The 17004-nt window shown below is 41.3% G+C and overlaps 1 protein-coding gene across 5 annotated transcripts in view; it reads right to left on the bottom strand.

Annotated features, from left to right (window-relative positions):
- Window positions 1-14539, bottom strand: part of DIAPH2 (diaphanous related formin 2) — a 189308-nt gene extending 174769 nt beyond the window's left edge. For all 5 annotated transcript variants that reach the window (XR_013938807.1, XM_080553621.1, XM_080553622.1 and 2 more), the window contains exon 1: window positions 14171-14539. Coding sequence is in view for 4 of the 5 variants with exons in the window: in XM_080553621.1 (XP_080409747.1) it covers window positions 14171-14524 (354 nt within the window). In the remaining variant the exon portion in view is untranslated. The remainder of the gene's footprint in view (window positions 1-14170) is intronic.
- Window positions 14540-17004: the final 2465 nt, after the last annotated feature.

Below are 17004 nucleotides of genomic sequence, written 5' to 3'. Positions count from 1 at the left end.
ACCTGATCTGGTGGGAGGTGTCCCTGCCCTTGGCTGCTGGAAAGAGACAGTAAGAAACAACAACAACAGAGAACTTGACACTGAAAGCACTGTTCAGCGAAAGCTAAAACACCAGTATGTTAACACTGTTTTGATCACAAATCTAGAAGACAACACCACAAGGAGTGCTACAAAAAAAAAAAAAAATTCACTCCATCCCAGCCAGAGTCAGCAGAGACAGCTAGAATAAAATGTCTTTCTAGTCCAGATATTTACACCAATCCTTCTCCTTCATAACTGCAACATCTCAAACCTCTTCCTTCCACCCTACAGTTCTCCTCTAGTTTCACTGTGTGGATTTAGCATGGAGTTAAAAGAAGAATTAATACTCTAAACTTGAAATCAAAACTAAGATTTCTTTATTCCAACAGACTTTCTTAATGCAGATTGTTCATCAACAAGTCCAAGAGAAGTAAAATTCAACCATGATTTCAATCCAGAGACATCTATGTAAGCAAGAAGTTCTAGAACTCAGAATGCTTTAGCAATCACTTGTACTAGGAACATTCCCCCTGCTCTCCCTTTATTTAAGTACTGTCAATCTCTCCCAGAACCTCCAGCAGGATAATCTACTCCATCTCTACATTTATATTGCATTTGTCACTCAAAATCCTCTGGACAAAATACTGAATACTAAAGCAAGATACCACACAACTTCTTTTTTTTTTTTTCCCCCAGACATCAAGCCCACTTCTCAGAACTCCTTACGGTGCACAAACTATGCTGCTGCCAGTAGATACTCAAGATAAGCAACACATTTAACAGGTAGAAGTGAAACCGCAAGTAGCTGGAGGCAGAAGTAAGGTAGTTATATGCCTGTAGATTCTCACTGACACACAGTTTTGACAGTCTCTTACACTAAGAAGCAAATCACACTGTCTTGTAACTATTGCTTTCAGACTGATTTAAGAACCTAAATGAAAAGTAGTTTACCTCCCTAGAAGAAAGCTTGAGATATCACAGTGTTTAGAGTCAGTCCTCTAGCATTAGTCTTTCAGCCCCCTATAAGATGGCCAGAGCATTACAAGACGAAAAGAGATCAATCCTTTCCTAGCTTGTTAAAGACACAAACTTCCTGATTTTAACAGTATCTCAAAGGCAAAAGGTTTTGCAAGAACCTTTATGATTAAACATTTGCAAATAAAAGATATTAATGTTGATACATAAAACCACAAAATTTAAGAGGTCAGCATAGGAGTTGGACTTGACGATCCTTATGGGTCCCTTCCAACTGGGGATATTCTATGATTCTATGATATCATCTCTTTTCCTCCCTGCTTGTTAATATTAGCACAAACTATGGAACTTCACCAATTCCTGTATCAAAGCACAAATTCCTACTGATTTACCTAAGTCTTTTCAGTGAAGGTGGAATTAAGTGACAGAGCTTTTTTCAAATAGAATGCCTTTCCATTCCACCAATAATTAAAAATATTTACTCCACCCAGTTTTAGTGTATTGCTGTTAGTATCCCACTACAGACAAATCATAATAAGGCACTCCAAAAAAGAACAGCATATACTAATACAATTGCACCACTCAATTCTTTTATCTTAAAAGGTCAGTTTCAACCTTGCTCATGTCCTAACAGGGACTGCAAAGAAATTTTTACAACAGCTCACTACATCTATTGGTATAAAGATCACCATTTGCTCATCAAAGCTCAGTTCAGACTACTGAAGTAATAATATCAACATTTAAAGAATAAAATGATTTGAGATGATTAGCTTTTAATGTTAAAATCACAGCAAGTATATGTTTTTCATCTTTTTCTAATTTCTTTATTAGCAAAGCATTCCAGATCACATGGGAGCTGGCCACGAATTCTAAGTTGCAAAGATAACTCATAAACACTGTATTATATTTAAACAGTAGTTATCTGTGTTCAGAGCTGTTACACTCAAGATTCTCACTTTCACCACAAAAATAAAATTAAAAGCAACTCACAGTTTACCACACATATATATTGAAACAGTGATCAATCAGCTGGGTAGCTTCTAAACCTACAAGCAGTTTTTACTCTACTGCTTGCCACTCACCAAAATCACAGTGTGCTGTAATACCCTCTTCTGACCACAGGCTACAATTTCAGGTGAAGCAAACTGAAACTTGACCTTCTTAGTTTAAAAAAACCAGAAAGTCAAGAGAAGATGACTTTTTTTTTTTTTGAAATTACACGGACTTCAATCCCTGAAAGAGACATTGGAAAACTTGGCTCAATGAAAAGTGTTTTTTAACTTATGGCCATCCTCTCAGCCTGGTTGCAGGAAGCTCTCTGGCATTCCCTGATTACTGTACTTTCTTCCCACATTCAAGAGGAGACTGATCATTTAGAATTAAGCAATACTAGGAAAATAAGATACACAGCTCCGCGTCAAAGCCAGAAGGTCACCCAGGGTGGTCATTATTAACAGCAGAGGGCACCAAGCCTTTAATGATAGAGCTAGAACATTGAACACATCTGCACTGCTCCCAGATAGGAGGGAAGAGAGACACAGGCTAGAGGCACATTAATAGCGTACAGTGGCCCTCACAAATGCTATTTGCTGATCCTCAAGGGATGAAGGAAAGGTGCACCTTCACACTCCATCCCTGTGCAAGGGGAATACACAGATCCTAGGAAGCTTTCTGGTCTGACTTCAACAGCAGGTTGAGAGAAACTGAAATGGTTTCCTTATTTTTGTCTGATTTGACAGAACACTATTAACACTCCAAAAGCAAATGGACTAATCAAGAAACAGCATTTTTCCAGATGACATAAAAAAGCCTTTGCCAAAAAGCAACCTAATTCAGAAGATGAAAATAGTAACTGTAAAGAAACTTAGATGAATTTTCTTCAACTCCTTCAAGAAACTTTTGTTATTTGTAGCTCAAAATAAGCTTGTTTCAGACAATGAGTCATTGATGTTCATAAGTAAGCTTCAAAATCAGAGCAAAATTAAAAGGTGTAGCTCCACAGCAGTTTAAGCCAATAAAATTGCTGGTTGTGAGACACAAGGGCAAGGGTGGCACTGGGAAAGCCACCAGTTGGATCAGCTTAGACAATTGTAAAAAAATAATAATTCAGAAAGCCTATTAGAAAGGGACAGTTTTCACATTAGCCCAGTGCAAAGGAAGATAAAAATAAGTTCTGACATTTTCCAGAGCTAGTGCTAGAATCCAAATAGTTTCCACCAAGTTTCTACATCAACCATATCAGACAAGTTCTCCTTAAAGCAGCACAGGATCAGCAGTTTATACCAGTATGCTACATGACTGGTGAGTTCTTTATATAGCACTTCATACGTTCAACTTATTTACAGACTGGTGGAGCCGTTCCCAAACTACACAGGTAAAGGTACAGCAGTAGGCTTTGATAAAGTTTCCATCTGTAAACTGAATATGGTTTGCTTCTGACCTTTTAAATGACTAATCTGTGCATTCCTATTTGAACTTCAGAAAAAGCTTGATAAAACAGTACCTCCATTAAGGTTTGCTGACAGTATACTGAGATTGAAGCTAATTCCTGAATGACTTTTGAGATAAACAATAATCCTATCAGTTAACATTTTACATTAAAATATTTGTTTCATGAAATCATGGTAAAGATTTAATAAAATTCACATGGGTAATTTAAGCACATACCACTCTTCAGTATTATGACAAACTGTTTTGCTTACCTTCCCCTCTAGCAGCATTTAATACTTTCCTCACAACCCATTACAAGCACCTGGAATCATGAATTCCTGCTCCTTCTTAACAGGAACTCTCAACTGTACTGTAGTCCAATGATCCTACTGGCTTCTCCATTATTATGTACAATATAATTCCTCCCTATTCACATGCTACTTCATTTCCTACTTCCCTGTAGGACAAACAATCTTCTCAGGAAGCTGCTATAAACAGGAAAGAATACAAAAAGGAGGAGAAAGCCCCTGTTTGTATCTCAGCAGCTGTAAATTCAGTTTAACCCACTGTTTTGACTACTGAGTTGCACTGTAGTCTACGTATGCTGGTTATTACTGAACCTAAAATTTCTGTTCTTCAAGGAAAAGCTAAAGTCCATTGCTACAGCAGCATTACTCGTTTTCCCAAGTTTTACCATTATATTAAATGTATGATCAAATCTATTATTGGAGAAAAAAAAAAAAGCAACTTTACAATCAACTTGTTTATGAAGGGACCAAATACTGGCCAACCAAAAATTTGCTCTTTGCTAGGAATTGTCTTGGAAGAAAGAACAATATTCTAAGGAGTTGTTGACATGACCACTGTGACCATGGTCCACGATTACTGGGTACAGACAAAATGAACAGTGTTCGAGGGTAATTCCCACTCCTTTGGCTCACTGCATCCCTTCCACTGCCAGTTCCTTTGCAAGCTCTGTTTTTGGTTGGCTGAGTTCTGTGGTATTCTGGTGGTGTGGTTTGCTTTGTTTTTAAATATTAAAAACAAATATACATGCCCTCACTTCTTCAAAGTCTATCAAACGTAAAATTCTCAATTTTCAAGGAGCTGCCCAATATTTGATTGTATTCTTCAGTGTATGGGCTTTGTTAGCTTTTGCAACTTACTATGGGTCTTCTGCTTTATTGTTAAGTATATAAATCCTCTCCCAACAGCAACGTTCTACTTTTTTTTAATCCTCTCCTCAAATGGTAGCAAAGGAATCATCAAGTAGACTGTAATATTTATTTTACTGTCTAGTGTACTCACAAGAGCAAGAGGTGTTCCAGGAAACCAATAACATACTCAGTTAAGAGTCTTCTCAAAACTGTCTCTGCATATAGCAGTAAGGAAAGTATACAGAAACTGAGACTGTCACTTCACTGGGATAATTAGACTATATACACCTTCATGCACTGCCAAATGGGAAGCAAGTAAGCAGGAATGAAAAACAATATGCAAGGTTTGTGCATAAGGACTGGAGAATTTTCTCAAATCAAACCGGTATCTCAATGACTTCAGAAGAACTCTCTCCAAGTTAACCAGTCACTGTTCATCTTAAAACAAAATACCTAACTTGCAACAAAGGATTAACCCCAGGTTAAAGGCATATGGTTGTAGTTAAAAGGGCTCCATGTCTATGAAAGGGTAAAGACCCTACTTCAGTAAAAGTGAAGATAAGCCTTCTAAAGTTAAAAAAAGTCGCTTTAGGAAATGGGAGGTAAAAGGTGGTGGCTTATTCTCATTACTCTTAATTGACCAAACTCAATAGCTTTATAATAGCTTTTACTCAGTCTGACCAGCTCCACAACATACCTAAAGGAAAAGATCAGCTGCTTGCACTCAGGAGAGCACAGGACAGGGAAGGAAGATGCACAGCAATTTGATGCACACCAAGTGTTGCTATCTAGCAAACTAGCTTTGTACTGACACTACGTTGAAAGCAAAAAAGCTCAATTCATAGCTTGCGTGCAAGCATCAAATTGAGATCAAGTTGGCACTTACTATATCAAGGATTGCTTTGACATGTTTTTTCCAATATAAGCATTCCAGAACGTTTTTTTCAAAAGCACTCCACAATAATGGTATTAAAAGAAAAAAAAAAAAAAAAAAAGCCAAGTTCCTTAAAAACTCAGAGCTCAGAAGTCAAGTAGATGTATTTTTTAAAAATAAGCCGCAGAGATACAGGGCTTAATATGGCCCCGACAGGCACAGTTGGCAGAAAAGCAAGAAACATGCAGTCAGCTCAATAAGCATTTAAACGATCCATTTACCACACCAGGAGCTTTACTGCAGTCACTTGTAATGAAGTCCCAGAAGTTGATCCAATGACTATTGAAGTGATTAATCTAACAAGTGATTTCAGTCTATTTTCCCAGGAAAAAAACACTTCCAGATTTTCTTCCAAACCAAAACCAATTTATTTGCTTGCTCTAGGTGCAGTAAACAGAATATGCTGATATTGACAAGCAATCCTGCCCAATACCAGTACAATAGCAAACACATGAACAGTTCTCTAATAAAGCATACCTGGCACTTTTTTTCCCCCCAGGCACAAAATATATGTACAAAAAGCTGTGTGGGTATCTTAAAAGATTTTTAAAATTATTCAGATGAACTTCTCACGTCTAGTATTTTAGTAAAAGAAGCTTAAGAAAGCCCACTTAAAAGCTACACCTCCTATCAAGCAAAGCATGAGATGTATCTGACACTCAACTATCCAAATTCCTGTTCTTTTTTCATAAATACAATGGTATTCAAGAAAGACCATTAAAGTATTAATTGCTAAGACTATTAGACTTGAAATGAAAATTAAGTCCAAAATAAATGCAACTCTGCAATGCTATGTTGTGTGTGGCTCAAAAAGCTAACTGCATATGGCATCAGCATATATGCTTAGCTTGACAATCGAAGTACACTAAGAAATAGAATTTGATTATTTTCCCCATCTACACCACTGATGACCACTGCAGTCCCAAACACTCTTCTTTTTTCTTCCTTAAGCAAATACTTCCCTACTGCAATGCAACTGGAACACTGCATGTAACTAAGATTAATAACTGCAATGTTCTCATCTCCTCATGCAATCAAATGCAAACATCCAGCTCAGTTCCATTATGAAGACACAGTTATTTTTAAAGCAACTTCAATTCTATAGCTATACACATATATAACAGCAGAATATGAAGAACCAAAATGTAACAGAAAAGCAAAAAGAAACTATACTGTACAAGAAATAACTACATGTATCTAGAATCTACTGAACCTCACATTGTCTTAGTATTTATTCCTCACAAGAGCTACACTCATCAAAAAAAAACCCACACATCCTCGAAGGTCAATATTCTAATAACCATCATTAGCTCTTGCCACACTACTAACTGAAAGAATAATCACTACAGAACTAAAATTTCTCCTGACCAAAGTACTTTGCATCACAAACTATCACAAGATGACTGACAAATAGTCAATCATATTTAACAGTGGTAATGCATGAACTTAGATAAACTGAAGGAAAAGGAATTCTAGTAAATAGTCAAAGAAGAAAATAAATACAGGAGATTTTTGACTGGATCAGTCTCTTCACCTCATTAGTGCCAAACAGAATGGTCAGAATAGCACTGAGGTCAGCACAGAGACTAGGCGAGCAATGCTGTCCAAGAATAGCTGATAGTCTCCTCTTCTCTGCCTTTGAACAAATATTTTTAAGGCCACCTTTAACGTTCTATGCCTAAACAGCACACAGTCTGTTCAAAGTCACAGACGTTGGCTAGGTGTTCAGTTCAAGAGACTTTCTGAAAAAATAAGCAACTACTTCAGCATTTCATTGATTGTCATCCCTTTCCTCCATACAACCAATTAGTAGGTAACAAACTTTACAAACTGTTATTACTACTTTTGTTCAGCAAGACTCAGTTTATTTACCTAATAGAAAGTTAGGCTTGAAATCAGGAGACCTACAGATACTTTACTAAAACTGCAGGAAAAAGCTACTTCATTCACAAGAAAGTGATGAGTTTGATACAAAGTAACATGTAAGTTTACCCTGGTCCAAATTAGTTTTGCCTACTTGAAACTTTTCAGCTAGTACACAGACAGAGAATGCCTTTCAATTGTTAATGTTCTCTAAAAATTATCTTCTCTGCTATTATAAAGGGTTATAATGGTAAAGTTATTTCCTCCAAAATGAAGTTATTAAATAATAAAAGATACCGAATTTAAAGAATGACCATGGCACGCAAGTTGTAAGGAACTATGTAAAACCATTCATTTTAGTCATTTCCTAACTTCTTGTGGTTTTAAGGTTAAACAAGTAAACTGATGAATAACCAACTGAAATTGTCAGTTGCTTCAGCAGCAACGGACATCTTTTCCTCTACTTGGCCTCTAGAATTGGGCAGGGATGAAAAGAATTAGAGCAATTTTATTAGCCATTATTGTTTACCCCTAAAGAATTGCAATTGATGTGGAAAACATGAAGTCTTCTTGTAACCCACCCAACATTTTTAAGCCTTAACCTCTTCCTTCTACTGGGTCATCAGCAATCACAGTATCATTAATGCTTAACAGACTATTTGCAATACAAAAACAAAAGTTTGTACTCTAACTAGGATATTGGACACCACAATGCTTCAACTCTCAGAAAGCATCACTCCGGTATGACGAAAGCACCACTCCACAGTATGATATGCATGCTGTTAGTTTTCATGGTAATCCTCTTCTGCGTTGCCTCGGTGAAATCTGGTTTGTTTGCAAAGCTTCCTGTACCGTATAGAATAGCTCTACAGTTTTGTCTTACAAGTAGTAGCTCAGGAAGTTTAATTACCACAAACAGATAGGCTTATCACTGTAAGTATCACTTCATTTAAACAGTGTCAATATCAAATCACATTACAAGCTAAAGCTAGTCAGCACTAAGTATGTCCTGCTCTACCATATTAGAACTAGTGCCCGATCAGTATCCTTTTCTACAACATAAGCAAGTTTTTTTAAGACATCAATACCACTCTTCAGTTGCTGGAATATCTTTACTTTGATCTAAGCACACCAAGCGCCTTCTAAAACATACACATTTCAGGTGTATTTCAGGCATATACTTGAAGCGAGAATCCTCTACAGGCATTCACTAATTTTACTGAGACGCTGTGATCTCAAATGTAATTTATTTTATTCATTTGCCAAAATCTTTGCCTAACATGATTCATAATTCACGAATTATAAGTCTTTTCTTATGTGTTCTTTCCTGCGCAAAGAACACATTCTCTCGCCACGGGAGAATGACACCCAGCAGCCTGAGGTAAACGAGGTGGTGTTCCTACAGAGCACTGCCCAAGGGTGACCGATACTACTGACAGCTCATTTCTGCCCTGCATTCCTGCCCTGACGTACGTTTCCTAGCTATGTTACTCCACCCATCTGCCAAGTACATTCAGTTTACTTCTGCATTTAAGCTGCTTGATAAGGCTTTTATTCCACTTTTTGACTCTAGTTTGTAGCACATTAGTCAGAATCCTGGGTCTATACTTTTTGATTCATCTCAAAGCTCACACTGTTTAAAAAGGCTTCAATATGAAGCATAAATGATTTCTACTTTTAAACTAAAGTATGAGTTGCTCCTTGTAGGATGAATCATCAAAACCACATCATCAGATCTACTTGCATTCCAATTAAATAACCTTTCTCCTACCCCCAAGGTTTTATTTTTTTACCCCATGGTATAGAAGCTCTCTCTCTCAATCTACTGTTAAAGACAGCATGATACACCACAGCCCTTTTCAGAAATAAAGTTTGTAGCTAAGTGAAGCATCTATCACTGAACAACTAACACACGAATCTGAAATTAACTTGGGGGTAAAGCAGCATGCTTTTACCATGGTACTTAGCCACTATATGCACAGATATACTTCTATTTATGCCAATACAAAACCAACAGGATATATTATAAAACACAACTCAGACAAAAAATATTGACCATAGTAACTTCTAGGTAGACAGCATTCAAATAGCCAGGAAACACCACATATCCTGTTATAATATCCCTTTTCAAGCACTGATTCATATCATCACATTCGAAAGGATCTCAGGTGTCTAGTCCTAATTCTATGTTGATCCTCAAAAAGCAGGGCCAAGATAAGAATCAAACCAAGCTGCTCAAGCCAAGCTGCTTTGTCCAGGTTTGCACCCAAGGAAACACCTTGGTGCAAATGAAACCAAATGAAAACACCCAAGAATCAATATTCCAAGTATCTCTGGTCAACCTGAGCTTGATCACCCTTCAAATGATCTTCTCCCTTCATACCTAGTCAGAATCTCTCTTGTTCCAGTTTATAACCACTGTCTCCCATTCTCATAGCATGAACTTCTGTAAAACTCCTGGCTTTAAACCCCCAGAAGACTGAAGATGATAAAGAACTGGAAGAGTCTTTGGGTTCAGCAAAGCTATGACAGCTATGTCCTATCAGACCCAACACTTTCAAGCACTTAACTGTTTCCTATGTAGCCAATAGATACTTCCAGTGTTAAGAACAACAAACAATGTCCAAGTTAAGGACTAACAAATACAAATGCCAGCAATTTCCCTGACAACCTTAGTCTGTTTCCCCTAGTACAACAGGCATACTTTTAAACAAGCAAAACAAGCATGTTGCCAAACCAAGCTAAGAATGTGGCTGTTCACTGTTGTCGCATGCCAGCCTATCCTCAGGGCTGGCACGAGATCACATGATTGTTTGCCAAAGCAATTTAATTTTTTCCTGCCCATTTCACTGCAAACAAAAATAATGACAAAAAAAAACTGGGCACTCATTCCCACCTCCAGTCCTTGTGACAGCACAAAGTGATGTGGAAAAAAAAAAGAAATCAGAACTCTTCCACCAGCTGCAATGTGTCAAGGTGCTCAAACTAGGCTATTAAATTTTAAGAAAATACTCCAGTTTACATACTACTAGTACAAAAGCGGGAGCTAAATTCTAATTGTGCAGTTCTGTTAAATTCAACAAGTTATATTAAACTTAAATGACTTCCAAAACGACCCAAAGCAGAAAAAAGAAAAACGAGTTCTAATACAGCCCATCTTCAATTATGTGTGTGTGAATATACATCAATTTAATTATCTATCACAGAATTATTTCAGAGAACTGTTTGTGTTGGAAGAGACCTTAAAGGTCACCTGGTTCCAACCCCCTGCCATGGGCAAGGACACCTCCCACGAGCCCAGGCGAATAAATGATGGAAAGGCAGTGGACACAGTGAATCTTGATTTCAGTAAAGCCTTTGACACCGTCTCCCACAGCATCCTCACAGCTAAACTGCAGAAGCGTGGTCTGGATGATCAGGTAGCGAGGTGGACTGTGAACTGGCTGAAGGGAAGAAGCCAGAGGGTTGTGGTTAATGGGACGGAGTCAAGTTGGAGTCCTGTATCTAGTGGAGTCCCTCAAGGGTCGGTACTGGGACCGGTATTGTTCAGTATATTCATTGATGACTTGGATGAGGGAATGGAGCGCGCCGTCAGCAAGTTTGCTGATGACACTAAACTGGGAGGAGCGGCTGACAAGCCAGAAGGCTGTGCTGCCATCCAGCAGGACCTCGACAGGTTGGGGAATTGGGTGGGGAGAAACTTAATGAAATAAACGAGGGCAAGTGTAGAGTCCTGCATCTGGGCAAGAACAACCCCAGACACCAGTATAAGTTGGGGATTGCCCTGCCGGAGAGCCGCGAAGGGGAGAGGGACCTAAGGGTCCTGGTGGACAGCGGGATGACCATGAACCAGCACTGTGCCCTTGTGGCCAAGGCCAATGTCAATGTGGGGTGTATTAGAAGGGGTGTGGTTAGTAGGTCAAGAGAGGTTCTCCTTCCCCTCTACTCTGCCCTAGTGAGACCACATCTAGAACATTGCGTCCAGTTCCGGGCCCCTCAGTTCAAGAAGGACAGGGAACTGCTTGAGAGAGTCCAGCACAGAGGCACGAGAATGATTAAGGGAGTGGAGCATCTCCCTTACAAGGAAAGGCTGAGGGAGCTGGGTCTCTTTAGCTTGGAGAAGAGGAGACTGAGGGGTGACTTTATTAACGTTTATAAATATGTAAAGGGTGACTGTCAGGAGGATGGGGTCAGACTCTTCTTGGTGACACCCAGTGACAGGACAAGGGGCAATGGGTGCAAGCTGGAACACTGGATGTTCTGCTTAAATATGAGATGAAACTTTTTTACAGTGAGGGTGACAGAGCACTGGAACAAGCTGCCCAGGGGAGTTGTGGAGTCTTCTTCTCTGGAGACATTCAAAACCTACCAGTTTGCGTTCCTGTGTGACGTGATTGAGAGATTTCTGCTCCGGCAGGGGAATTGGACAAGATGATCTTTCAAGGTCCCTTCCAATCCCTGAAATTCTGTGATTCTGTGCCCACAGCCGATCCAGCCTGGCCTTGGGCACTGCCAGGGACAGAGCTTCTACAGCTTCTCTGGGCAGCCTGGGCCAAGGCCTCACCACCCTCATGGTGAAGAATTTCTTCCTTATATTTCATATCTCTCTCCCCTCTTTTATTTTAAAGCCATTACCCTTTGTCCCAACACTACAACCCTGACAACGAGTCCCTCCCTGGCTTTCCTGTAGGCCCCTTTAGGTACTGGAAGGCTGCTATAAGGTCTCCCTGGAGCCTTCTCTTCTCCAGGCTGAACAATCCCAGCTCTCTCAGCCTGTGTTCATAAGAGAGCTGCTCCAGCCCCTTGATCATCTTTGTGGCCCTCCTCTGGACTCCTTCTAATACTTCCACATCCATCTTTAGCTGGGAGCCCCAGAGCTGAATGCAGTGCTCCAGGTGGGGTCTCGTGAAAGCAGAGGGGGATAAACCCCTCCCTTGCCCTGTCAGACATGCTGCTTTGGATGCAGCCCATGGTATGGTTGGCTTTCTGGGCTGCAAGCGTACATTGTTGGCTCATGTCAAGCTTCTCATCAACCAACACCCCCAGGTCCTTCTCATCAGGTCTCTCAACCCACTCTTTGCCCAGCCTGGATTTGTGCTTGGCATTGTCCAAATCCAGGTCCAAGACTTTGCACTTGGCCATGCTGAATTTAACAGTTCACACAAGCCCACCTTTCAAGCCTGACATGGTCCCTGCGAATGGCAGCCCTTTCCTCCAGCATATCAAAAATTTTATTTGCACTGATTTGTAATTCAAACCATCTTTTTCATTACTAGCACAGATTATATCTCGGTAGTCTAGTCTTCCTGGCATTTTTTCTTGACTGACTGGGAGTAAATGAGGCTTTACTCCTTTTAAAAGACAAAAATGAAGAAACCCACACCATTATACTAAACCACATCAAGCACTGCTGCCTCCCTTTTACCTTTAGATGGACGTGGATGGGAAGCAGAAAACCTACATCTCCTCCAAGAATCCCTCTCCCCCCCCCAAAATAATTTTGGCTTTCCCAGCTCCACCTCTTCTGGAGCCACAGACATACAAATTTCTTTTTTTAAATCACTTCCCCAAAGGGGCATACAAGCAGCTTTTCTAGATAGTTTAGGTACAAAGTTTGTTTTTATTCATACTGTATAAGGAAGTAAGAGCTTGTTTCTAGTAACACCATTAAACAAAATAAAACAGAATATTTGGTTATGTTTTCTTAAGATATACAGTCACCTTTAATACAGCAAGTTATTTAATATTCTTTCTGACATCCGTGTAAATAATCGCCACTTTCAGTATATTTTTAAGGCATTATACATTATGAATTTAATATCTTCCCTCCACGCATTCCAATTGAGTTTTCAACAAGAAAAAAAAAGGAGTTTCCAAGCTAATCAGCCCAAGGTTCTTCTGTACTATACTTGAGAAGAGGACTACAAGGTGGGAGCACACAGCTATTAACTAAGTTTTACTATTACCCGTGAAAAGCCTTGCAAGGTTATACAATAAAGTTTGTAACTCGGACTATATTCACCACCAAGAGTCCAGTAAGCTTTAAGCATCCACTACACTGCTTTTCTGGAAATCCAATTAGAAGACTAAGTTGAAATATACTACTTCAGTATAAACCCAAATAAACGTGAGTACCGAAATTAACGATTCCAAGTAAACACTGATGCAGTAACCATTTTTGCTGCTCCCGCATTTATAACTTGCGATACACTGCAGTACTGTTGGCTGTGAAATGCACCTATGCTTCAGGTTATCAGGCAGAATCCATAGCCCTAAAGGGGATTTGATTCAAAAGCTGGCCTCCACTGATTACAAAAAAAAAAAAAAAAAAAAAAAAAAGGGAAATGGAAATTTTCCGGAAATTTTCCAAAAATTTTCCTGCCCGCGCCACCGCCCCCAAAAAGCACTACAAAACCGCATTAATTCCGTAGTTCCCTCGGGAAGCACGCGGCTGGCATCAGCACCGCCGACGCGCCGGGTGCTCCCGCAGCGAGCAGCGCCCGGCCCCGCGCCTCTCCCCGCCCGGGCGGCCCCAGCTGCGCCCGGCCCCGGCCCCGCCGCCGGCAGCGCCCCGCGAGGCCCGCAGCGCTCCCCCCCTCCAGCTGTCCCCGGTCCCTACGGGAGCGCCCCCAAACCTCACGGGCTGTTTTATTGTTATTATTATTATTATCTCTAAGTCCGCCATTCCCACGGCCGCCCGCCGGGCCCCCCGTCCCCCCCGCCGGGAAGCCGCAGGGCGGCGGCCGGCCGCCTCCCCCGCCCGCCTTCCTCCTTCCCCGCCGCCCCTCACCAGCTTGGGCTTGTTCCGGCTCTCCTCCTCCGCGGCGCGCCCGCCCCGCTTCGGGTTCATCCTGCCGGAGCCCAGGGGCTCCTCTCCGCCGCCAGCGCCCGGGGCCCCTTGGCCCTCCATCCTCCCGCCGACTCCGCGCAACCACCCCTCCGTGACCGGGCCCGAGTCCTCAAGGCCCCATGGGGCCGCCGCGCGTTTCCTCGTCCCCTCCCCGGCGCAGCCGGAGCAGTTCCTGGAGCCGCTGCCCCGCCGCCGCCGCCTCCCGCCCCGCCGCCTCCGGCCGCCGAACGCCTCCCTCGGCGCAGGCGCGCGCCCCGGCCGCCCTCGCTGCGCATGAGTCGGGGCGCAGCGCATGCTCCGGCAGGCGGCGGCGGCAGCGCGGGAGGGAGGGCGCTGGGGTGGGGTGGCGGCGCCCGGCCGGGAAATGGCGGAGCGCGGGGCTGCGGGACGCGGGTGGCCGCTAGGAAGGCGAAGCGAAGCTGACCGGCGCCGCGCTGGGGTTGTGCGGAGGGCTCCGAGCTCAGCCGTGCCTCAGACGGGTTGTTGGGAGAGGGAAGGGCCGAGTCCGCCGCCTGACACGTCCGGGTAGAGCCGGGACGGCCGGAGCAAGCTGCGGCAGCACAGGCTCCTGAGAAAATGGGGCGGCTGGCGATGGCTGGGGTAGGAGGGATTCGCCCGTAAACCCCGGCCTCGGCGGCCTGTGCCTCACGCAGCAGTGCTGGGCCCCACGCGGAAGTGCTGCCACTTCCCACGCAGGGTTTTTCACGAGTTGATCGTGGCTTCAGAATGCTTCCCTCCGTTTTATTTTAGAAATACACTATGCACAGCAGTTAACTGTGCTGTGGTGGCAAAAATTCACTTACTGTTACCAGAAATGAGAGACTTTTTCTTTTCTTTTAAATTTTGAGAAGCCCAGCCTCCCCCTTCTGAGGCTTTGTACACATGTTCATGTTTAACAATATCAGAAGAAACTGCTTGAAGGCTTTCTGTACAGTAGAGATTCCATTTGCTGGGCCTCATGGATGTCCTTGTATTAACAGAAGTGTTATTAAACCAAACAAAAAAAATCTATGTTGGCATAACTGAATGTATGTTTGTTAAATTATACCAGGAAAACAATCAAAATGTGGTGGTGTGATGGGACAAGGGCAATCCACAAATCTTTGGAGTCCACATCTAGATAAAAACATATTACTTCACTGACGTCTAGAAAAAAGAGTGCCAATTCATGTAATTAAAGCATGCCTGAGATTCATGTAGCAGTCTTGCATTTCTTGAGACTTCCCAAGAATAGCCTCAGTACCAGATGAAATAATAATAAAAAAATCCAACAATGAAAACCTGTAGACAAATTCTGACAATGCCATCTTTCAAATAAAATCACTGGTCTAAACCTTGTAGGGCTCTTAAAAGCTGAGTAAAATCTTTGCACAAGTTTAAAAGCCTTAGACTTAGCCAGCTCAGTGAAGGTACTCGAATCCAAACTTTTGTTGGGCATGTGACTTACTACACATTCTCTTTTGATCTTTTCTTATTTTCATAGCACATATTTGGACACAGTTTATGCTACCTTAACTACACAGAATTTCAGAATTAATCAAGTAATCATGAATTTAAGCACTTGTTTCTTGTGACAGGCAGTAAGTTATTTCAAGCAACATCAGTATAACTTACAGTGTATCATCCTAGAGCAACAGTTTAGCAACAATTTTGCCAGTTTTGGTTAAAAAATACTCATATCTGTTTTCCTCAGTGAGCTCTAATGCCCATTTGGTTTTGTTTCTGTGCCATCTTAATTGTATTAAGCAGCAACCATAAGTAGAGGAGAAAGGTAGTCTTTGTAGAGTCAGAGCAATTTCTAATTGCCTGATGTTTCTGCACACAAATTTAGGAGTTTTAATTCAAACTTCGCAGCACTATTTGTTCAGCATAACTAAAGTATTCAAGAGTGTTGTTTTACACAAATATTCTGAGTTTGCCATGATGCTAACTGCTTTAGTCAAGTCTTCTCTGGTGAAACGTTTACATCAGACTAAGCTTTAAGATAGAAAAGCAGCAGGCAAAACATTACAAAAAATACTTGGCAGGATTAACGAAAACAAGTACACATGGCAGAGCTCAAAAAAAAAATCAACCAATTGTGCATTTAAGCTTGGAGTTAATTTAATTTTAGGTGGAGTAAAACATTGTGTGTGTGATCTTTTTAAACAATAGAAGAGAAAATGCACTGAATGCAGGTTTAGGGACTATGCATATTAAATTGAAAATAAACCCCAAAATATTTACTACTTCAGGGGCTGTTATGCAGTAGTAGCTGTACCGTGACTAAGTGGAGAAAAGATGTGCAGCCATCAGGCTGCTACCCCACAAGTAGTTGTACTTCCTCTTCCTACTGCCATTTGCTGCTCTCCTGGAATAAATGTCTGGTTTGTTAGCACAACTATTTTTCTTTTCTTTTTTATCTCCAACTTACAAATATTTTGCAAATCTCCACATAGAGTGCTCAGCTGTGACTTAAAGTCATTGAGTTGTACTTAAATTGCTACAGGATTTTCTGGAGGCTACTTTTGAATAGATTACTATAAATCAAGCACCCCTGGGATGACTTCAGTCTTCTCAGCACAAGTTAAAGCCCACCATGTTCTTTTTGACAATATTTTTAGTTATACTCCAGAATTTCAGTATTTCTATTATTTTCCCTTGTTTCAAGGACCAAGAAACAAATATTCTTTATATATGAATTAACAACTTACGAGCATGTAAACTCTGCAAGCTATTTTAAGCAAAAGGAGTGAGGTGATACAATGCAACCATCCCAATTAGGAAAATATAAA

This window comes from Anser brachyrhynchus (assembly GCF_964034855.1).
Source record: "Anser brachyrhynchus genome assembly, chromosome: 13".
NCBI lineage: Eukaryota > Metazoa > Chordata > Aves > Anseriformes > Anatidae > Anser > Anser brachyrhynchus.
The sequence above is the reverse complement of the archived record's forward strand: the minus strand, read 5'-3'. Positions and strand labels throughout refer to the sequence as shown.